This window comes from Leopardus geoffroyi, chromosome D3 (genome assembly GCF_018350155.1).
Source record: "Leopardus geoffroyi isolate Oge1 chromosome D3, O.geoffroyi_Oge1_pat1.0, whole genome shotgun sequence".
Lineage (NCBI taxonomy): Eukaryota > Metazoa > Chordata > Mammalia > Carnivora > Felidae > Leopardus > Leopardus geoffroyi.
In genome coordinates, this window is record NC_059339.1 from 6,244,955 (window position 1) to 6,268,715 (window position 23,761).

Consider the following 23,761-nt stretch of genomic DNA (forward strand, 5'->3'; position numbering starts at 1 on the left):
TGCTGTTCTTTTTCCAGCTCCTTAAGGTGTAAGGTTAGGTTGCGTATCTGAGATCTTTCTTCCTTCTTTAGGAAGGCCTGGATTGCTATATACTTTCCTCTTATGACCGCCTTTGCTGCGTCCCAGAGGTTTGGGGTTGTGGTAATTTTTTTTTTAATGTTCATTTGTTTTTAAGAGAGAGACAGAGCACAAGCAGAGGAGAGGCAGAGAGGGAGACACAGAATCCGAAGCAGGCTCCAGGCTCTGAGCTGTCAGCACAGAGCCCGATGCGGGGCTTGAACTCACAGACTATGAGGTCCTGACCTGAGCCGAAGTCGGACGCTTAACCAACGAGCCACCCAGGAGCCCCTGATAAAAAACTTTTAACCTCATTCAAAGTAAGAGAAACGCAGTAGCTGATACCATCCATCAAAACTGACCCAGCAATTCCATATCTGGGCCTCTCCTCCGACAGACCTGTGTATGTGAACTGCCACGGCCAAGTAGTGGTTGCCACGGTGGTACTGGTCACATCAGGCACCACACCGCCTAAGTGAGCAGGCAGCCAGGTCCCCAGGCCATGGCACATCCGTAGAGCAAAGTATTAAATAGTATAAAAAGTAGGGAAGTTCTATTAAGTGAAAAGAACAGAATGAATAACCAGCAACCTTCCGTGAAAGCAAGAAGATATCCATTCGTATGTGCTTACCCTTCAGTTAAGAAACCCAAAGACCCAGCAGAAAACAGCCCTTGTCTCTGAGGTGACAGGGTAGGAGGAAGCCACTTCACTGCGTCTCTTCTGTTATATGTATGTTTTACTTCTCTAACCACACGACCAGAAGAGCCAATGAAAGCCGTGTGCGTATGCGCACGCCCTCGGATGACACGCTCTCCGGGGCATCGGTCCAGGACAGGAGTCAGCACAGCCCTCTCCCCGCTCCCAGACACTCCCACGCTCCTTGGCGTCTCCCGGGTTCTCAGGCGTCCCCAGAGCAGCCCCGGTCCCTCTGTCTGGTCCCGGCCGCCTTACCGACCCCTCCTCGAGCGCCCGGCGCAGCTCGTGCAGATCGGCCTCAGGACACCAGACTTCGGCGATGAGGCACTTGTTGGTCACGTCGAAGCTGCACATGTTCAGCATGTGGTAAATGGCTTTCATCTTCTTCACCTGGATGACGTGGCTGTAGACGGATTCGGCGGCTTTACACAGCACTTGCCTTAAATAATCCTCGGTTTTGTGGAGCACCTGCGTGGGAACAAACACAGGCTTTCCCAGCTTTTGTCCCCGGCACCGGCCCCTCCTGGGCTCATTCCGTGTCTTCCCGGCCGCCAGGACCACCAGGCGGCAGGCGGAAAGCAGCCCAGCCGATCGGATGCTCTCTCGGGAGCTGCCCCTCCAGGACACAGCCCCCAGGGCACAGGAGGTGGCTGGGTGTTACCATTTGGGTGCCAGCACGGCGGCCTGGCTGGGCCCACGGAGCTCCCATCCTTCCCATTCATTCCCAGTCTCGGCTCCGTGCCCGGTCAGCCCCGAGAGCCACCAACTCCACCGTGTCACATTCGGGCCTGAAACCCCCTTCTGCTTAGGTGGGTGGGAGTCCACTTCTTGCCGCCCAGAGCCCTCGCTGATACAAGGAGGAACGGTCATTGAAGTAGTGAAGGCAAAAAAATGACAGCCACCACTTTAAACGGGTCGCCTGTCTCCTGCGATGACCAGAGGATCTTCTCTAAAGTCCCACCATCACCACCTAGATTTCTCACAGGTGGCTAAAATAAAACTTCCACAAAGAGGAGCGAGGTGAGTCACTTTCCAATCTCCCAAGAACATCTTGATGTGTCCACAACCAAAAGTTTCCACATTGAAAACCAAGGTAAATGGACTTGTAAATGTTTTACACACCTCAGGTAAGGAGGCAACGGTTTACTCACAGTGTAGAGATCCTGAATCCGGGTATTGAGCCCCTCCTGAATCTCCTTCCGCTCCTCAGCTGTATTCGGGTAGGGGTAAACGTGGCAGTGGTAACTACAAGACAGAATGCAACAGTCTCACGCCCGTCAGGACCAGGAGAGGCGACAGCAAACACTAGAACCGAATTCGGTGCACCACGTGGGCACATCTCCCTCCAGAAAGGAACAAAAGCAGCCTTCTGGGAGAAAAAGGTCAGACACAGGCACCTGCCCGCGCTGAGGCCTTGTACACGGAGACACTCGACAAATGTCTATGGGCTTCAACACATTTAGCACGCTCTCTCTTGGTTCCGTGTTCCCTCCCTGCCCCGATCGTTCCCGGAGCTTGCTCCCCATTCCAACTTTCGGAAATCCACCCCAATCCTTGGGCTGGGAATTCATTAAACAGGTTTGAACACACAACGGTCATTACTTTTAAAAGAAAGAGAAAATAAAGGGAGGGGGAGAAAAAAAAAAGCTCCGGTGTCCTAGCAACTGCTTTGGACACGTGGTGGGTGCAGGGAGCCCCTCCCTCGCCTCCCAGGGCCCGTCTCCTTGGGGGGCTGCGTGGCACCCGAAACACACGAGGTGTGCCTCCCTACTGCACTCTCCCTTCTGCCTTGACACCTTCCTGCCACACTTAACATTGTAAGTTCTGACTATTAAAATTAAATACTCACTCTAGCCTTATCCTAAGCAACACTGTGTGTGAAATCATGGGCTTGTGTGCTGGTGACAGTTTTTCTAATGTACACTGAATAAACATCTATGAAATTAACAACAGGTTTGTCCATGTAACACTTAAAATTACTTTCCATATCACCGGTGACAGAGTACCCGACTCTGGGAAACACTTTATAAAGGAAATACCAAGCCCCAGCCTCACCCCCACGGGAAATAAGCCATCTAAAAACAAACGGCATTCTTTTGACTTTTTTGTTTGGCTTTTCCTATTTTTCCACTGTTGATGAGAACAAGTCACAGAGAGATTTCCGTTGTGACACTCCTTAGCGCGTGGCGGCGGCCGACGCTGCACGGGAGTGTCTTGCCTCTGTGGCCTCAGTCCCGAAGCCCAGGGAGGGAGGAAAGTGCCGCTCCCTCTTACAGGGAGGGAGCCTGGACGTGGTGACTTACCCAGCCCGCCCTGGGCGTGGGCGGTGAAGCCACTCAGTCCCCACCACTCACCAGGCCTCCTCCCCCACAGTGCAGAGAAACCTGTCAAACACTGAGCAAAAGAGGAACCGTACGCTCAGTGATGACACACGGGCCTCTGCGGAGCTCAAAGCCCCAGGAAGGCACAAAATACTAAAACGTGACTCCTTCTCGGATTATCCTTAAGCCCTGATTCCCAAAGAGAAAATAAAATTAAGAATGTTATTAAACGTGATCTCTACTTCTCAATTATTTTAAGTGTAACGCTGACGAGAGGTGACGAATTGAATGTTTAAAAACATGGTATCACAGGGGCACTTGGGTGGCTCAGTCGGTTGAGCGTCTTGACTCCTGATTTCGGCTCAGGTCATGGATCTCACAGTTTGTGAGATCAAGCCCCACGTCGGGCTCTGTGTGGACAGCATGGAGGCTGCTTGGGATTCTCTCTTCTCTCTCTACCCCTCCTCCTGCTCATGAGCACGTGCTCTCTCAAAATAAATAAATAAACAAACATGGTATTACAGCAAAGATACATAACAGAACGCAACAGACTTTGCACTCACCGTAGTTCCCTTCAAACACGGAGGGGTTTTTTAAGGAAAACTAGAGACTACTGAATACAAAGAAACGCATCAAATGAAATGTTTCGTGTTCTTACCAATCACATATCTTCTTAACCTTGTGGCCAATCTGCTCTCCCCAAAAGGATATTAAAAACACATACCACTTTATGACTTCTCCCTAAAAGAATAAACCAGGATCATTGTTACTCCTGTGTCCAGATCTCTGAAAACCCTGGCAGCAAAAACTCTGTTAAAAAGTTCATTGGTGGGGCGCCTGGGTGGCGCAGTCGGTTAGGCGTCCGACTTCAGCCAGGTCACGATCTCGCGGTCCGTGAGTTCGAGCCCCGCATCAGGCTCTGGGCTGATGGCTCAGAGCCTGGAGCCTGCTTCCGATTCTGTGTCTCCCTCTCTCTCTGCCCCTCCCCCGTTCATGCTCTGTCTCTCTCTGTCCCAAAAATGAATAAACGTTGAAAAAAAAAAAAATTTTATAAAAAAAAAAAAAAAAAAGTTCATTGGTTCATTCCTGTAGCAGACGCAGCCATCCTGGCCTCTGCAGACTCCGTCACGACACTTCACCCAAACTGGCCACGCTGTATTCATGACCCTGAGAGCAGTACCGGCCGTGGCTTTGGCCATTTATAGACACCGCAGAGCAGCCCAAAGTTGGAGCCACTCGATGTGCGTACTCCAGCTGAGGTCAAACAGGGCGGCTCTCTGCCTTCTTGTTCCCTCTCATCCTGTACACAAGGGTCCTTTTCATGGTTTGGTTAGGATCATGTCTTTCAGATTTGTGCTCTTTGTTGCAGGTTTCACTATCTAAAATGGTCCTCAGGCAGAATGCTGACGTGCTAGCTAGCGTTCCTGAGCCCAAGAAGGCAGTGAAGACAGAGAAAATGCGTGGGTTAGATAAGGTTCCTTCAGGCGTAACTCATAGTGCTGCTAGCAGAGTTCAGTGTTCAATGAATCAATAATACACACTAAATAGAAACACACATAAAACAAGGTTATTATTGGCTGGTGGACAAAATGTGACCAGAGGCTCACAGAAACCTAAGGCTGCATTTCTGCTAGGATGCTGGTTCAGTGTTATTCATTCATGTGTTCGTGGAGACCCTACAGAGCTACCATAAATACTGAGAATTGACCGTATTTACAAATATTCTAGACGTAAAACTGAATAGGTTTTTGGCCTATTTCCCAGGCACTGTTCTAGGTGCTAGGAATATAGAACTGAACAAAAGAGACAAAAATCCCTGACCTGGGAGGGCTGGGGAGCTCGTAGTCAAGTTGGCAGCGAGGGACACAAAGAAAAACACAGCATACCAAATGGCCGTAAGTGCTGTAAAGAAAACAGAGCTGGAAGAGGAGAAAGGGAGGGGAGGCTGGGGTGGTGATTTTGAATAGGGTGACCAGGGAAGGCCTCCCTGAGAAGAGCATTGGAGCTTAAAGGCGTGAAGGAAGGGAGGGAGCCGTGCGGCCACTGAGGGAAGGACCTCCCGAGGCCCAGAAGAGCTCAAAGAGAAGCAGGAGCAGGGAAGGCAAGAAGGCCATACACGGAAAGGGCGTGGACAGGTCAGACATGTGACGAGGCCACAAGAGGTGACACTGCAAGGCTCTGGGTGTTTTGCCAAGTGAGACAGGAAGCCACTGGAAGGTTTTAAGTAGAGGAGTGACGTGATCTTACAGGGATTGTTCTGGATGCTGGGAGGAGAGAGCACAGCAGGGCAGTGGCCAGGGCAGGAGCTCAGGACAGAGGCTCCTGCAGAATGGATGTACCTGAGGTGTGGAGCAGGGTGGAGGTGACGAGAAAGGCCAGAGTCTCTTCCTATTCAAAAGACATGGCCAATCATGCCGCTACAGGATGAATCATGAGGTGTGAGGAAAAAGAGAAGAGTCAGGACGACCCCCAAGGCTCTGGGCCTGAGCAGTTGGAAGGACTGAGTAGCCCCCTACCGAGATGGGCATGCCTGGCAGGGCAGGTAGGAGAGGAAAGATCGGGAGGTCCAGTTTTAGGCACCCGGTGGAAATGTCTTTCAGATTTTTAAAAGAGACACAGAGTAGCCAGTTATACAGAAAAGTCTGTTTTTGAGAAGAGAGGTCCAAGTTCTAGATATACATTTGGGAGGCAGTATTTAAAGCTGTGAAATTATACAGGAACCCTAGGGGCAGAGAGAGGAGAGAAGCAGTCTAAGAATCGAGCCCTGGGCCACAGGAGGTGGGGGAACAGGCTGGGGAGCCTCAGAGAAGCCCAGGCAGGTGGGTCCCAAGGCAAGGACAAAGGGTGGCCAGGGGGTTGCAGGAGATGGTTGATGTGGTTAGGAGACCGGTTACACTGAATAAATCAGTAAACTGAGCGATTCATGAAATACGTTGAGGATAAGGGGAGCCAGATTTCTCACTTGTCAGAAAAGAGCTGGAAAAAGGTTAAGTCTAGAAAGAACTGATCAGAATTTTAAGTTATAGTTGGAACACATAGCTTTATAAAATATAAGCACAGGGAGCCACAGAGGTGGTGACAGCTGTGCGTGTGGACATGTGCGGGTGTGCGTGCGTGTGCGTGTGTGTGCACACACACATGCTACCGCTGGAAGGGCCCAGAAACAACGACACTCCCGTACGCGGTGGGCACTCGAGCACCCAGACCTTTGTAAACACCGTCCACTAAAAGGAACCAGGGGTCCTTGGAGAAATGGCTGGGTCCAGGCCAGGCCCCGAAAGCCCAAGATGAGGCTGGAATGTGTTGTGCTGCCAGAAAGTAAGGGAATGCTCAGTGAACGCTAACGACAGGCCAAACGACACAGGAACATGTGTGAAGGGACCTTCTGTAGCTGAATCAGGGACAATTTGGGCGTCCAAATAAACACTGAGTGTGACAGATTACAAGTCATTAACTACAATGGGAAGCCATGAGCCCGTGGATGCGAGAGGGGAGAAGCGCTACCTTCCGTGGAATCGCTAGTAAGTACAGAAGGAATGATGGAAATCGAGAACCCACATGGTTACCACGTGGCAACCATGACGGAGGTGGCAGATTCGAGGGCCGTCAATGGACGCTACAGGTGGTGGGCAGGCTGGCGATCGGGACACTAGCACCACTTGGAATACCTCCCGCCAAGCTACTAATCAATCACAAAAGGCAACACGACGCCATGAAAGCAGAGGAACCCGGCAGACGGCCACGTGACCAGGTCGACGTTACAGGCCCGCACCTGACGAGATGCGCGGAGATGGCCAGAGCGTCACTTCCAAGGTGTCCCTGCCAAGAACATATGGCCCGAGTCTGGTGGTGACGAAACATCAAGTGGCCCAGAGGGATGGGGTCAGCCTGTTCCAGACGCGACTACAGACCCAGGGGAGGTGCTGGATCAGGAAGGAAGAAAGGCAATCTGCTGGGAGGCGGGCATGGCAAGTTCGGAGTGTTCAAAAGAGCTACACCCGTGCTCTTTCCCTCTTTCGGAGGGGCCCCCGTGGTTGTGGAAGAGTGTCCTTGCTTGGGGGTACCCGCGCTGGAGTGACCCAGGGGTGACAGAGTCTATGGCTTCCTTGTAGAAAGTGTGCAAAGCGCCTAGAGAAAACGGGAAGAGACTCACAGAGAGAGCACACGGGTGACAGAGCAAACGTGGGAACCTGTTAACGACACGGAAATGTGGGTGAAGGGATATGACAAGTCTCTGTTCTCTTCTGGCAACTTTTCTGGAAACTGAAATTATTTCAAAGTAAGTAATTGAAGAAACGAAACAGGGGGAAGAAAGAAACGGCATTTATAGTACACCTGACCTCGAAGATTCCATAACAATTTTAACAATAGTACCATGTCAACCACTTCGGGCGTAAGAAGGCACAGGGACAGTTCACAACACGAAATACAAATCAGAAAACCCAGTGAAATCGCCGGAGTCCAGCATCGCATCTAGAAACCAGACCGACAAGGGGACAATGGCCAGAAATAAGCTCTGGGGTCTGTGATGACACTAAGGGATCAGAACACACAAATCCTAGAACCAGAGAAGAAGCTGCCAAATCGAACACCCAGAACAAGCACTAAAAGAATAACACACTGAAATGTCAGCAGTGGCTCTTTCTGAACAGGACCACAGGGGACAGATTTTCTCCTTCACGTTTTCGGTACCGTTCCCAATTTTCTACAACCAGCATGCATCTCTCTTGTAATTATGGAGAAATTGCTGTATTTTCAAGATACACATCTCTCTAATCCACTTCTCTTTCTTCACAGGTACTTAATGCCCTTTCACATAGCTGGTAAAAGCCTGCCATAAAAGAGCTTAGAAATATATAGAAAAAAATTTTAATTTGAATGCAAGTTCTGCATGAGAATGACTGATAGGTCCTCTTAATAAAGAAAAAGCTCAATGGCACCTGGGTGGCTCAGTCAGTTGAGCATCTGACTCTTGATTTTGGCTCAGGTCATGATCTCGTGGTTGTGGGGTCAAGCCCATCATCAGGCTCCCAGGTGAGCTGAGCACAGAGCCTGATTAAGATTCATCTGCATTCTTCCTCTCTCAATCTCTCTTTCTTCTGCCCCTCTCCCTCTCTCTCTTTAAAAAAAAATAATAGGGGCGCCTGGGTGGCTCAGTCGGTTGCGCGTCCGACTTCAGCGCAGGTCACGATCTCGCGGTCCGTGAGTTCGAGCCCCGCGTCGGGCTCTGGGCTGATGGCTCAGAGCCTGGAGCCTGCTTCCGATTCTGTGTCTCCCTCTCTCTCTGCCCCTCCCCCGTTCATGCTCTGTCTCTGTCTCAAAAATAAATAAACGTTAAAAAAAAAATTAAAAAAAAAATAATAAAAAAAATAATAATAAAAGAAAGGAAAAGAAAAAGCTCAAAAGAATAGGTAATGCCACTGCAGAATGGTTTCTATCTTCAGTTTTACATACAGAGGTCATAAAGGTCACAGTTGAAGGACAAAGAAACAGATTGCTAGTGGCAGCTACAGGAGCCACAAAAGAGTAGAAAAGATCACAGGTGGACGGTTAATGAACAACTTGACTGATTAGATTTTCACACATTAGGTTAAACATGCGTGGTTTTTTCAGGCTAAAGTTTATGAAAATCCATTTCACAGCCAAATTCCTCTTTATGTGTCACAACTACAATGGGACATACAGTAATCTTACAGCCAAAATTCCTGAGGCAAATTTAGAAAACAAAAAACAAAAAACAAAAAAAAAAAACCCACAAACCCTTTCCTCAAAATTAAGAAGCTAAAGTTCCTCTTCTACCTTTAATAGATCAGTTCATCCTCATTTAGAGCAATATAGTTATTTTTATTGTAAAATCTAAAAAAAAAAAACCATAGAGATTTTAAAAAGTGATGAGGGCTCTTTGTCTCTCCTGCCCCTCTACTTCCCTTCCTGAATAATTCAGTCCTAAAGCCTTAAGTGCATGTGCAGGGATGGACCCAGAAGGAGGGGAAGACCAAAAATGGCCTGGGCAAAGCCAGAGCTGAAGCAAGGTGGGCAGAGCATCTACGTAGGGGAGCGGCCCAGGCAGGGTGAGGAGGGCACCCACACCAGGGGCCCACCTGGCATGGGGAGCTCAGGGCTCCGCACAGGGGGATGTGGGAGTGGCAAAAATGAGACACTGACGGGAAGGTCGGTTACAGGCGAGAGGACTGAAAATAAGTAAAAATACTACAACAACAGCAGCCGAGTTTCTCACCATCAAAGGAAAACGTTACAAAAACAGAAATGGAGGAACTGAGACTGAACTCTGTGGTGTTGGATTGGAATTGAATGCGAACTCACAGTTTTCAGTATGTACGCACAGGCCCAGAAATAAAGTTGTGTGTGTGTGTGTGTGTGTGTGTGTGTGTGTGTGTGTGTCCTAGAGCTGTCCAGTGACAGACTGGGGAACACAACTCCTCAATTAACAACGGGCATATCCAGAGACTACCCCTTGGCTTCTAAATACCATTCTCCACTAAAGAGTACCAGGCTCATAGAGAAATGGCCGATTCCACGGCTGTGTGAGGGGATCACAAAATGAATCTGGACAGCTTGTTGTGCTCAAAAGCACAAGTGCTCCAAAAATGATGGCAGCACAGAAAAAAGGACAGAACAGCCAGCCTGAATGGGCCCCGAGTGGCCAAATCTAGAGAATTTTAATATCAAAATAAATAATTACAGTAAGAGTATAATTCATTGAATCAAATGGGAAACAAAGAACTGAAAATCTGGTAAGGAATGGGATAGGTACAGAGTTTCAAAGCACTTCCCCTAAAACACTTATTAATTATAAGGAAAAGGAGTGACTTCACAGTGAAGTCGAGGAGTCACCACCTTGGCCAAGTGATCAAAGCGACGTGACCAGCAATGGGACAAACTAAATCGTGTGCCCACGAGAATGCAGGGAGGAGAACATAGCATCACTCCTGCAAAAGACGCATGACCTGAATCTAATCCTGGGAAAACAGCAGACAAACCCAAATGCAGAGACATTCTACAAAACAACAACAACTGATCTATAATCATTTTCAAATGTCAAGGTCGTGAAAGTCAAGAAAAGACTGAGAAATTGTCCCAGAATGAAGGAGACCAAAGAGACATGACAATTAGATCCAAACTGTGATTCAAAACTAGACTGTCTGCTATAAAAGGGACTGTGGTACGACGGGGGAAACCTCAATGGGGTCTGAGGCTCGGACAGTAGCAACGTGTCTACGGTAATTTCCCGGCTGCCATCGAGGAGAAAGTCCTAGACTTTAGAGCTACACCTGAAGGTACTCGAGGATGACAAGCCATCAGGTGAACACCCCGCTCTCAAGCGGCTCCCTGTGCACTGCGCCCCCAACTCTGCTGCCAGTCTGTCATGGTTAAAAGGTGATCGGGACATCGACTCACAGTTTCAGGGTCCTCGAGGGGCTCATCCAGTTCTGCATAGGTCACGATGGTATACCCTTTGCAGACCCTCCACAGCATTTTCTCAAATGCTTCAACTTTCCCTTGGTTAATTAGGCCAGATACAAACCTATGAGACAATAAAAGCAGCCTGTAGTCAATTGAAAAGCAATTGAATTCTCAAATTGCATTAAAAGGAGAAATGAAGACTTTCATTTCTGGAAAAATGGTGAAAAGGGTATCTGGAAAGCCCTCCAAATGCAAAATATCTAAAATGCTGGGTCAAAAATTTTTGAAACATCCTTTAAAATGTATAGCTGGGGCGCCTGGGTGGCTCAGTTCGTTAAGTGTCCAACTCTTGATTTTGGCTCGGGTCATATCTCACGGTTCTTGAGTTTGAGCCTCTCGCTGGGCTCTGTGCTGACAGCTCAGACCCTGGAGCCTGCTTCGGATTCTGTGTTCCATCTCTCTCTGCCCTCCCCCCCCCGCCCCAACTCACGCTCTGTGTGTGTCTCTCTCTCTTTCTCTCAAAAATAAATAAACGTTTTAAAAAAATTAAAAAATCAATTAATTAATTAACCAACTCAGTTTAGCCCCTATGTTTCCACCAAACAAAACAGGACTTGATGCGTCACTGACCTATTATTGTAGGCTTATTGATATAACACTGAATGGCATAAACGTTCCTTCTTTCCAGCTCATTATACTGAAAGAAGAAATCCCCATGGTATTTAGCTAAAAAGTCAATACAGCTGAATAATCCAACTCAGCAAATACAGGAGTACAGTGTTTTCTTAAATAGACATGCACTTTCTTTCACTCCATCACAGGCCTTCAAATGGTAGCTCTCATCCCTCCACTGACGACAAGGACAGCGATGCTCGGCCCCCCCGGTGGTTGTCACCTACCCCAGTTTTGCTCCCAGCCTCTGCATACAGCTGTAGTCCAACAAGGAATCATTCTCTAAGGGAGGGAATTCTTCATAAGTAGGTTCAAACTACAAAGAAATATGAAACCAAGTGTGTCTTATTAAAAGTGACACTTTATTTCCCAAGTCATGTTTCCAAACAAGTTTATAGGGCATCCTAACTGGGTGCCAGATCTGGACGCCGACACCCCAAGACAACCTAGACGTGGAACACAGCTCTGGTAAATAAAAACGATCATTGCCCCGTCCCTTTTTTTATAAGCTACTTGAAGTCGTTCACTAGAGATATAGTTACAATTTATGTCACCACTTCGCTTGGAGACAGAGTGCTCAGTCAGATGTCACCACGCCAAACGAAACGGCCCTGACAGAACAGACTCCCCTCCCTACTCAGCTGAGGACAGACTATTATGTAGACTGTTTCCACTCTTACAAAGACTTTTTTGTTAATTCTTTTACTCTTAGTAATTTGGTGAAGAAAAAGAAAAAAAATACCTAAATTTTAGAGCTCAAATTCTACTTTCCCATTTTTTCCCTCACGAACACAAAAAGATTTTTTTCAACTGAAAACTAAAGATTTTACAAATAGGAAGTATCGTTATCGCTAAATCAACCAACACGGGGAAAAGCTCAACACTTTTTTTGTTCATGTCATATAACCCGACTGAAAAATAAAGCTAAGATCAAAATGAACCTGTTTGATAACGAATAGCGGAAAGAGAAACCTTACGGGAACGAGAGTTTTACAAAAGAAATGCACTTCCTCACGTGTGTGGTCAGTACCTCCACATTTCGTTTCACGAAGGTTTTTGTCACTCTGAGCATGTGAGTGTACTCAATCAGTTCAAGCAGGTTCTTCCTCAGTTTCTCCTTGTTCTTGGCGACTTCTCTCAGCTCAACCTCGAGCTTCTGCAGCTGCTCCTAAAACAAAAGGGCAGTTACTTAAGAGGACAGGTCCGTTCCAAGTGTAGTTTCGTCATTTTTTCACACACTTACTAGAGCCAGGACAGGGCTTAACAAGCCAGAATCCGATAGTCGGACAGGGATACGGAAGCATGCGGAGATTTTAAAGGTCCATCGTTTATGGTTTCGTACTGATTCAGGGAACTCCTAAGAAGCTGACACCACGCACGATGGAGGTGTCGCAGGTGATGACTCACGGTACCCTGGGCTGGTCTGGCCTGATCTCAGCCCCCACCACTTGTGTGGATTTTCCTTCATCTGCTTACCCACCGTCACACATCAAACAGTCTCCTTCTTTCAAGTCTACATTTCTGTTTATTTGCAACACAGAAAAAAACTGAGGTCACCTTTTCAGAGCATAAATATTCCCAGCCTCTAGTTACGAGGCTGCATGTATAGGGGCGCCTGGGTGGCTGAGTCGGTTAAGCATCCGACTTCGGCTCGGGTCATGATCTTGCAGTTCATGAGTTCGAGCCCCGTGTCGGGCTCTGTGCTGACAGCTCAGAGCCTGGAGCCTGCTTCGGATTCTGTGTCTCCCTCTCTCTCTCTGCCCCTCCCCCGCTCATACTCTCCTCTCTTTCTCTCAAAAATAAACAGTAAAAAAAAAAAAAAAAAAAATTAAAAGTTAAAAAAAAAAAGAGTCTACATGTATAAGTTGCACTTACACGATTAATTGGGCTGAAGGATGCCCTGAGATCGAATCTTCTTTCTTAATCAATTACACCGCAGGCATCTTTCTTTAACAATACTTAAGTATTCGAACAACAGAGGCAGAGATCTGCAGAACAAATCCCTGACTCACTGAAAACTTGTATGCAAACAAATCCCTTGACATACTACGTCCATTACTTGTGCTCTGCCTTTTACGAAAACTGTAAATACTCAGTAATCACCGAAATTGTCATTATATCACAAACAACCCATCAAACAGGCCAAACCAGATGACCGCTTTCAACTCATCTGATTGTACAATTCTCTCTCAAGTCCACTCATATAACAAATGTTAAATGACTTCCTCCCAGATAAACAGAGTGGCCAGCCATGGAATGGTCCTGGCTACACAATACTGATTGTTTCAGAAGAGCTCTAAGGGGCTCTAGTCTAGTTCCCAGTGCGATGAACTATCAGACGATCGACACAACCCTCGGGGGATAAGCCACAGGGGCGCTGACTAACAAGACAAGCCAGGGTTCTTGGGGGGAACGCTGTATCCCTGAGACACTGAACTCAGGGACAAGGAATTGTTTGCTGCTGACCTGGAATAACCTATCACCTTCATACTAGCTTCTGAGCATCAGAGGGGAGGTCCGTGAGTCTGGCAGAAGGCAAAGGGTCCAGGACTGAAGATTCCCTTACTCACGCCAGGAGAGGCATGCTAAAGCCCGGATAAGCCCGGAACGTACTTTCAGAAACATTACCTGACTAAGCACCCCATTTCACAACCCAATTTTCATTAGCTTCAGCTCAACACCAGCTGGAAAGGGAGCGTGCATCTTACATTTTACAAGAAAACTAAATTACACTTAAAATTTGGAGGGCTGGGCACTTGGGTGGCTCAGTTGCTAAGCATCTAACTTCGGTTCAGGTCATGATCTCATAGCTCATGAATTCGAGTCCTACATCAGGTGAGCTCGAATCCCGCTTCAGTTGAGTTCAAGCCCCACTTCTCTCTCTCTCTCTCTCTCTCTCTCTCTCTCTCTCTCTCTCTCTGTCTCTCTCTCCTTCTAACCCTCCTGGATTCTTTCTCTGCCCCTCGCTCACTTGTGCCCCTCCTCTCTCTCAAAACAAAAAACAAAAAAAACACAAAACTTGGAGGGCTAACCATTGCATTGTTCTTTAGTTTTCATTCCATGGTTTTGAGAAGAAAACCCGACAAGCCCTGGACGATATAAACTCAGTAGACGAGCAGTGTCTGCGATCGGCGACCTAAAACAGCTTCTTCAGAAACACATTACCTGCATTTCTAGGACTTGTTTCAGAGGGGGTGCAGGAGGACTGGTCTCTCCCTCAGGCAGGGGAATATCAGCTCTATTAATTTCCTGTACCAAATATGCTGTGGGAATAAAAGGTAAATTAGACTCAAAAACCCACTCGAAGACATTTCAGTCAGAACATTTTCCATCCCAACCATTCCTGGGCCGCCTCAAAATTAATGTCTGAATGCACAGAAGTCTTGCTTACTCCAACTGACTTATAAAAAGCCTTTTACAACCTCGCTTCCAAAGATCTACAAAATAATACCACCTACAGAGGTGAGCACGCAGTGACAAGATCGACAATAACCTGACAAACATTCCCTGAAATCCCCCAAGTCTCCTTCATGTCTGAGACCCTAGTTAAAGAACTCTGGAGTCGCAGCTGTTTCTGTACCTGCAGATGAGACACACTCAGAAGTGCAGGATAAGCCAGGGATAGACCTAGAATCGTCCCCACCGGAGACAGCAGCGGGACTCCCTGGCAGGTGCCGTCAGGAGGAAGTAAGTATCCCCCAGGAGAAGCACAGCCTCTAGCAGCGCACGGAGCCCTGAGGGGCACAGGGAGCCCTGAGGGCACAGGACAGAGAGCCAGGCTCTCCGGAGAGCTCCGCGCTGGCCAGGCTGTTCGGACTCACAACAATCCGCGCTGCTTCCCTACTTATGTCAACAGCCAGATTCATAAAACTCGCAGTGAACCAGGCAAAATTAACTGAATTTCTTCAGTTTACATTTTCAATGCCATGAAGCATCCGCGTCCTTAGGATGCAAGTCACAACGCCTGGTAAACTCATAACCGGACAGAATATCTTGGAGAACGGTTACTAGTTATTTTATTGAGAGAGAAAGAAACAGAAAGGTGAGGATGTCTCCCTAACAGGATAACAAAGGAAGCACGGGGCTTAAGAGGTTTCCGGAAATGGGATACAAATCGTTTCACCAATGAAACCTAATTTACTTGGGAAATCTGTTTTCCTTTTTGAAGTCTATATGTTTTTTGAAACAGTTCAAGCTACAGGAAGTCCTATACGTGCCTAATGTGCTGTCACTGCCTTTAAAAACCTCATTCCTAATCCACAACCTGCCCAAGGACTCACTATATTGCAAAGAAAGGAATATGAGGTCACTCTATCGTACACGATCCACACAAGGAACTAGGACTTCAAACAATATGCAAGGAATAGATTTCAGATCATTAAAAGTGTTTTGGCCTTAAAAATCTCCAGTTAAATCATAAAATCCAGGGTGCCTGCATGGCTCACTTGGTTGAGTATCTGACTCTTGATTTCGGCTCAGGTCATGATCTGAGGGTTGTGGGATTAAGCCCCGTATTGGGCTCTGTGCACTGGGCGTGGAGCCTGCTTGGGATTCAATCTCTCTCTCTCTCTCTCTCTCTCTCTCTCTCTCTCTGTCTCTCATTCTCTCTCACTCTGCTCCTCCCCCTCCCTCTCTCTCAAATAAAAAAAATAAAATAAATTTCAAAAAGATAAAGATCCACAATAAATATTAGCTATTAGGAATCATTCCAGGGGCACCTGGGTGGCTCAGTTGGTTAAGCATCCAACTTCAGCTCAGATCATGATCTCACAGTTTGTGAGACTGAGCCCTGTGTTCAGCTCTGTGATAACAGCAGGGAGCCTGCTTGGGATTCTCTCTCCCTCTCTAAATAAATAAATACATATATATATATATATATATATATATATATATATATATGTATGTAAGTAAAATTTTTTTTAAAAGTTATTTCGAAAGTCATATTCTGTCCCTTCCTTGGCTCACTCATCCCCATGTTTTTCTGTTCATCCTTCTTTTTTTTTTTCTTAATGTTTACTTTTGAGAGAGAGAAAGAGTGCAAGCAGGGGAGGGGCAGACAGAGGGAGACACAGAATCTGAAGCAGGCTGCAGGCTCTAAGCTGTCAGCGCAGCAGGACTCGAACTCACTAACTCTTAGATCATGAACTGAGCCCACGTCAGACGCTTAACTGACTCAGCCACCCAGGCACCCCTCTTTCATCCTCCTAAAAAAAAAAAAGTTTTGGGGCGCCTGGGTGGCTCAGTCGGTTAAGCGTCCGACTTCAGCTCAGGTCAAGATCTCGCGGTCCGTGAGTTCAAGCCCCACGTCAGGCTCTGGGCTGATGGCTCAGAGCCTGGAGCCTGTTTCCGATTCTGTGTCTCCCTCTCTCTCTGCCCCTCCCCCATTCATGCTCTGTCTCTCTCTGTCCCAAAAATAAATAAACGTTAAAAAAAAAGTTTTGTACTTCAGTAGGTGGTATGCAATCATCCTCTCCCTCCCCCCATTTCGGTCAGAACTTCACACTGGAATTGACAGTGATGACTATCTTAGACTAAGACGGTAAAGATTTTACAGATAAAGCAAGGAGCCTTGAGCTACTGAGCTGTGAAGCTTAACCATCAAGGGAACACTAACCTAACACCTTTGCAAACAAAGCCAATCTGTCATTTCATGCCTCCCTTGATCTTTGGTATAATTTTAAGTAACATGTATACAATGTCTTCAATTATGATAAACTACAAGGGATTGGCTACATAAATTATAACACGTTAATCTCATGAAATACTAGGCAGCCATTAAAAATGATGCTGCGTCTAGGGTGCCTGGGTGGCTCAGTTAAGTGACCTACTGTTGGTTTCGGCTCAGGTCACGGTCCCTCTCCACTGCTGATACAGAGCCTGCTTGGGATTCTCTCTCTTCCTCTCTCTCTGCCCCTCCCACGTCTCTCTCTCTCTCTCTCAAAATAAATAAATAAACTTAAAAAAAAAAAAAAAGATGATGAGGGGTCCATCTGTTTATTGATACGAAAAGATGTTACAGGACTTCCTGAGAAACAGAGCCGACAACAAAATAGCCTGGTAGTTATATATGCGAATCCTTACTTTTATAGGTAAAGAGTAAAAAGTACAGGATGGTGAGTTCTTTTTTCCTTTTTGCTGGCCTATATTTTCTAATTTTTCTAAAGTGAACAAGGCTTGCTTATATACAAATAATTAAGTTAGTAAAATAAACTTAACCCCCCAAAATAACAAAATAAAATAAAATAAAATAAAACTTACCTAATATTCGTTCTAGTTCTTCACACCTCTTCACCTCACCAACAAATTTTCTTTGGAAGGAACTTACATTCTGGTTGAGCTGAGAAAAGGATGAAAAATTTGCTCTGAAATTTCTAAAATGTAAAGGTAAATGTGATTTTAAGAATAAAATATGATGGGCAAGGCTTTAGGGAAAAGTACATCCTCACACACTAACTGGATGGGAGTGGGAACCAACACAGCTTTTCTGGAAAGCGGCTTGGCAACCGTTACCAAAAAAAGCCTGAAAAATACCCTTTGGCCCAGAAACATCCCATGAAGAAAATTAACCTAAGCAAAAACCTATGGATACCTACAAAAACTTACCAAGAAGAACGTCAACCTCAGGGATAGAAGAAAAAATTATTAACAATACAAAATTGGTCAAAGAGCTTATGGTCCACACGCAGACCATAGCACACTGCTCGGCGATCAAGAGGAACACCCCACTGACGCACCAAACACCGCGATGACTCTCAGAAACAATGCGAGTGTGTCTTTCAAGAAGACGCTAAAGGCCACATACGGCGCGACTCCCTTTCCATGAAATGTCCCGAAAAGGCAAATCTAGAGGCGGAAAGTAGATGATCAGTGACTGCCTGGGGCTGGAGGCAGGTCTGGGGATTAACTGTATGTAAGCACAAGCGACCTTACTGGGGGATATAATGTTCTACTAACACTGGATCGTGGTGATGGACGCCTAAGTCAATTTCCTAAAAAAACAATGAAATGTACACTTGAAATGGGTGAATTCTATGATACAGATCAATAAAGGGGTATAAAAATTATGGTTCGTATAACTGATTATTATGTCCTTATTAAAACTTACGTTTTAGGGGCGCCCGGGTGGCTCAGTCGGTTAAGTGTCCGACGTCGGCTCAGGTCATGATCTCACAGTTCGTGAGTTTGAGCCCCGTGTCGGGCTGTGTGCTGACAGCTCAGAGCCCTGAGCCTGCTTCGGATTCTGTGTCTCCCTCTCTCTCTGCCCCTCCCCCACTCGCACTCTATCTCTCAACATTAATAAATGTTAAATAAATGTTAAAAAAAGTTTTTCTTAATTATGTCTTAAATGACTGAGGTATTGGATTCTATTAAGAAATCATTATTGGGGCACCTGGCTGGCTGAGTCGGAAGAGCATATGACTCGACCTCGGGGTCGTGAGTTCGAGCCCCATGTTGGCTGCAGCGGTTACTTAAAACAAAAAAAAAAAATAGACACTATAGGGGCGCCTGGGTGGCTCAGTCAGTGAGCATCCAACTTTGGTCTAGGTCATGATCTCACTGGTCCCATGTTCGAATGCCGCACTGGCCTCTGTGCTGACAGCTCAGAGCCTGGAGCCTGCTTCAGATTCTGTGTCTCCCTCTCTCTCTGCTCCTCCCCCACTCACACTCTGTCTCTTTCTCTCAAAAATAAACATTTAAAAAATAGAAATTATTAACAAAAATTTAAGTATAATAATGATATTGTGGTTATGATTTGTTTTATTCTTTTTACCATTTATTTTTGAGACAGAAAGAGACAGACTGTGAGTGGGGGAGGGGCAGAGAGAGAGGGAGACACAGAATCCGAAGCAGGTTCCAAGCTCAGATCTGTCAGCACTGAGCCCAATATGGGGCTCGAACTCACAATCTGTGAGAGCATGACCTAAGCCAAAGTCAGACGCTTAACCAAATGAGCCACCCAGGAGTCCCTGTAGTTATGATTTTTAACTGTCCTTACTTTTTAGAGATAATTATGGAGATATTTATGAAAGAAATTATACACACGAGATTTGCTTCAGAATAATCTGGTCTGAGAGGGGAGGGACAGATTTTGTCTGGAGGTGGAAGGCTGCAATGAGGGGCCATGAATTTATGTTACGGGTCCACAGGAACTCACTGTTCCCAAACACTCTTCCCTCTACTTAACTTCTAATACAAAGCTTAAAACAATAAAATACACACACATGTATATATACATACATATATATATATGTGTGTGTATATATATATATATATATATATATATATATATATAGTGAAAGAAAATGTAATGAGGAAATCAGTTCTGATTTGTGTCTGGAAAAAATTAAAGATATGTTCAGTGTGGTTCCAATCATATGAAAATACGTATATATGTACATTTTAAAACATTATTAGAAAAATAACGTTAAACCAATATTAACAAAAAAGTTGGAGTGTTTATTTCTAGATAATAGGATCATAGAGGTTAGTATCTTATTCTTAGGTTTCCTAAATTTCCCACAATGGACATTTATTATTTTATAACAAAAAAAGGTTACAGTGATCACTCGTGTTGGAAGGCATTTAAGGCAAGAATTTTATCTTTCCTGCACCCCATCACTTATGTTGGGCACTCTCAGAAACCACAATTAGACAAGAGCTTGCCATGAAACTGCCCAAACCGGGAAGAGTCGACCCCAAAGGCTCAGTTCTCGTTCAGTTTTTCTAATTTTTTTAAAAGGATTAACCAGAAGTAAGAAAAAAATTCCCATTTCACTTCTGCTTGTCACATTTACGTTCATTTCTGGGATCACACTAATCTCAAGTAACCGCTTTCAAGTTCGTCATGACTCAGGCACAATCCGCAGAGCCCAGAATGAAAAGGAAGCGATGCATCCCAAGCTGTCTACAGACGACGGCGCTGCCCCATTTCAGGGCTTTTTTTCTTCAACATCAAACACTGGCGAACTCCACGTGGACATGGTGGTTCCACAAACAGTAGACTCTTTATGAGGAGGCCAATTTCTGCGGCAACAATACAAACGTATTTGGGTGTGACACACACCACCCCCACCGTCTCAGATGTCACCTGGCTTTTTCTGCCGCGCGGTTTCTTTTACAGAATCTCGTTTCTGTTTTCTTTTTAGGGAGGCAATGTCACTCTACGTCTAGGCCAATGACAGGAAGCACAGTAGTGCCCCCTGTCCACAGTTTACCCTTTCCAGGGTCTCAGACGCCCGCGGTCAACCCTGGTGGCGAAGCAGACAATCCCCCTTCTGGCACTTCCCCAGGTCAATAGCAGTGCCACATCACGGCCCAGTGCCTACATCATTCGCCTCGCTTCCTCTTGTCACGTGGACGTTTTATCGTCTCACATCATCGAAAGAAGAGGGGTGAGTACAGGACAAGAAGATAAACTGACAAGAGATGTAACTCACATATATCCTCGCAAACACATTCACATAATTGTTATTACGGTACATTTTATAATTGTTCTATTGCTGTCAATCTCTGACAGTGCCTGAGCTGTGAATTACAGTGGGCCACAGTACGTATGCACAGGAAGAGATACAATATGGACAACGTTCAGTACGATCCGCGGTTCCACAGTTTCGGATAGCAACCCACCTACTGGGGGTCTTGGAACGCATCTCCAAGATAAGGGGGAACTATAGTGTATTTTAATGTAGACTCATTTCAAGACTAACCTTCAACCTATAATTTCTTTTTTTTTTTAATTATTTACTTATTTATTTTAAATGTTTATTTTTGAGAGAGAGCAAGCAGGGTAGGAGGCAGAGAGAGGGGGCAGAGGATCCAAAGCAGGCTCCGCGCTGATGGCGCAGAGCCCGATGTGGGGCTCGAACTCATTAACCGTGAGATCGTGACCTGAGCCGAAGTCAGAAGCTCAACGGACTGAGCCACCCAGGCTCCCCGAGGCTAACAACCTTCAACCCAGAAAAACCAGCAGAGGCTACCCGGTGCAGGTTTCACTGATACGCACACTAGTCATCTTCCTACTCCAGCAGCTCAAGGGCTACTGGGGAAAATTGTTCTCAGACTGCAGACTGTCAGAAGAGGGAGATGAACTTGCCCTTCACTGAGACCCCTGGGCTAGGGGAATAACCTTCTTTTCCAAGTCTTCTCACGGGCTGTCACTACAGCAACCCTGCGCCTGCCTCCTTGCCCTCAGGAGTACTAAAAAGGAAAATCATAGAGCCTATGCAAGCCAGAAAAGACTGATGTTAGTTATCCCAGCCAGTGAAGGCAAAGTCAGTGAGGAATTCCAGAAAGGGGCAAGAAATGTGTCAGATGTTACGGAGCTTTTACTCTAGGCACCCATGCTGTTTGACAGTCAACCCAAACACACACAGCTGAGCTCTTCATATGCACTTTTTTTTTTCTCTGATTTTCAGATAAGGATCCCAATATACCCTACTCCCTAATGTAATGGCGCTCAGTGAAACTTGAATCTTTGTAATTAGGGCCTTTGTTCAAACCTCTAAGATTTAAGCTTGATAATATCAGTCTCTCTCAACTTGAGTACTAACAGGAAGGAACAAATCTACCAGTTATACAGAAGGGAGCCAGTTTCGCTCCTGTTTCCTGAATCCTTCCGGTGCTACTCACAGCTGATCACAGCCCCTACCAGGTAAGTGGGTACCATGAACTGAAGCCCAAGTGGCTCCAGGAAACAGGAAGAGATCTGGGCCTTCCCTGCAGCCTCGCCTGTCATTCAAGACTTTCTTCCTGACCTTGTCATTCCTCTGGAGCCGACCCAAGGGTCACTGATATCAGGTCTCGGGTAGGGGTGTTCCCTTTTGAAATGAAGGGCCCCTCAGAGAGATGAAGGGAAACAACCAGAAGACGAAAGTTGTGGCCCGGGAAATAAAATGTTCCCCTGAAAGGACTTCCAGTTCAATCGCTAAGTATTAGATCCTGCTTAATACTCCCCTTCCACACCTTGTTCTTTTCACAATCCCTGTCCACGGAGTGTGTTTATCTGTCTCCTCCGAGGCCATGCGCAACAAGAACACAAGGACCTGGTCCACCTTGCTCACCACTGAGTTGCTAGCACGAAAAACACTATCTGGAACAGAGCAAACGCTCAATAAAGGCTTGTTCCTTCATTCAACAAATGCCTATTAATGCCCACAAATGGCAGGGGCCATTGTCTTGGGGAATCAGGAGTGAACAAGTCAGAAGAGGCCCCTGGCCCTGGGGGCTGACAATCCGTGGTGTAAACAAATAATAAACAAGTAAACGTACATAAACAAGTGTCTATCCCTACCTGCTGGGAAGACAACTCCCACTCCTTATTAGGCAGCCGTATGCACATCATACACCAGTGAACAAAACCGACAGAAACCCCCTCCCCTCCACGTGCTCACACCAAGCTCATTCCCAATCCGGGGTCTGGGCTCCTTCGGTTCCCTCCGTCTGGGACCCTGTTCCCCCAGATCTTCCAGGACCAGCTCTTTCCCATTCAGGCTTCATCCTGGCTTAAACGTCACCTCCTCAAAGAGGCCTTCCTTGACCACCCGACTGTAGTTACCTTCACAGCAAACATTTTGTTCACGTATTTGCTTAATATTTGTCCCCGCCACCCCCGTAAGTTCCAGAAGGACTCCAAAAGGCCTCACAGATTTTGCCCTCCCGTCTAGCGCTGTGCCTGGCACGGAGTCGGCGCTCCGGAGCATCTGATGGCACTACCCGAAGTGGATGAAGCCTACACAGAGCGTTCCTAACCAACCCGGCCAAAGCCGCCGCGGACCAGACGCCCGGACCCTGGGATCGGGCTCCGCTCTGCGGAAGCTCGGGCCGGTCAGCCGGGCCCCAGCTTCCCCGCCCGCGAAACGGAGATAGCGACGCGCCCCTGCCCAGGAGCCCGCGGAAGGGAGGCCTGAGCGAAAGAAAGGCGGGATGCGGAGCCGGGCGGGCAGGTGCGGCCCGCGTCTCCCGGGCGACACTCACGTCTCGGAACTGGACCAGGCCCTTCTCGCCCAGGGCGCTGAGGCACTCGTAGGCCGTGCCGGACTGCAGGAAGAGCTGCGCCAGGCACATGGTCTCGCTCCGGAACAGGGACCCCATGGCTGGCCAGCCCGCGCCCCGGCGGGGCCCGACGGGCGGCGGCGGCTCCGGGCCGCTCGGGTCCGTGCGGTCAGCCGGGGCGACCGGGGTCTCGGGTTCCTCCTGCGGCCTGGCCGCCGCCGCGCACCATGGGGCTCCGAGCTGCAGCTGCCGCCCCCGGTCCTGCCACCGCGGCCCCGCTCCAGCCGCCGCTGCCACAGCGCGCGCGAGGCCCCGCCCCCCGGCTACAGCCGGTTCCGGTTCCGCCCTCCCGCGTGCGCCCGCCCCCCGCCGGCCGACCAATGGACGCCCGGAGTTACGGCCGCCGGCGACCGCGGCTGGGCCAACCCGCACAAATCCTGCGGCCGACGGACGCCTGCGGAGGCTCCAGGCAGAAAACGGCCCTTCGCTCAACTCTTTAGAGCTTTTGAAAATGAGTTTCATTGAGTTTGTGCCGTAAAGCTCACCCATTTGAAGTATCCAATTCTGTGATTTTTAGTAAGGTTACAGAGTGGTTGTG

At 47.3% G+C, this 23,761-nt stretch overlaps 1 protein-coding gene across 3 annotated transcripts in view; it reads right to left on the reverse strand.

The window, feature by feature from the left end:
* Positions 1-23,494, reverse strand: part of ATP6V0A2 (ATPase H+ transporting V0 subunit a2) — a 42,454-nt gene extending 18,960 nt beyond the window's left edge. For all 3 annotated transcript variants that reach the window (XM_045459669.1, XM_045459668.1, XM_045459667.1), the window contains exons 1-9: positions 23,146-23,494; positions 17,431-17,509; positions 14,338-14,435; positions 12,203-12,340; positions 11,400-11,488; positions 10,495-10,621; positions 3,734-3,816; positions 1,906-1,999; positions 1,010-1,222 (exon numbers count right to left, since the gene is read on the reverse strand). In XM_045459669.1, coding sequence (XP_045315625.1) covers positions 1,010-1,222; positions 1,906-1,999; positions 3,734-3,816; positions 10,495-10,621; positions 11,400-11,488; positions 12,203-12,340; positions 14,338-14,435; positions 17,431-17,509; positions 23,146-23,262 — 1,038 coding nt within the window. In that variant the 5' untranslated portion in view covers positions 23,263-23,494. The remainder of the gene's footprint in view (positions 1-1,009; positions 1,223-1,905; positions 2,000-3,733; positions 3,817-10,494; positions 10,622-11,399; positions 11,489-12,202; positions 12,341-14,337; positions 14,436-17,430; positions 17,510-23,145) is intronic.
* Between the last annotated feature and the right edge of the window lie 267 nt (positions 23,495-23,761).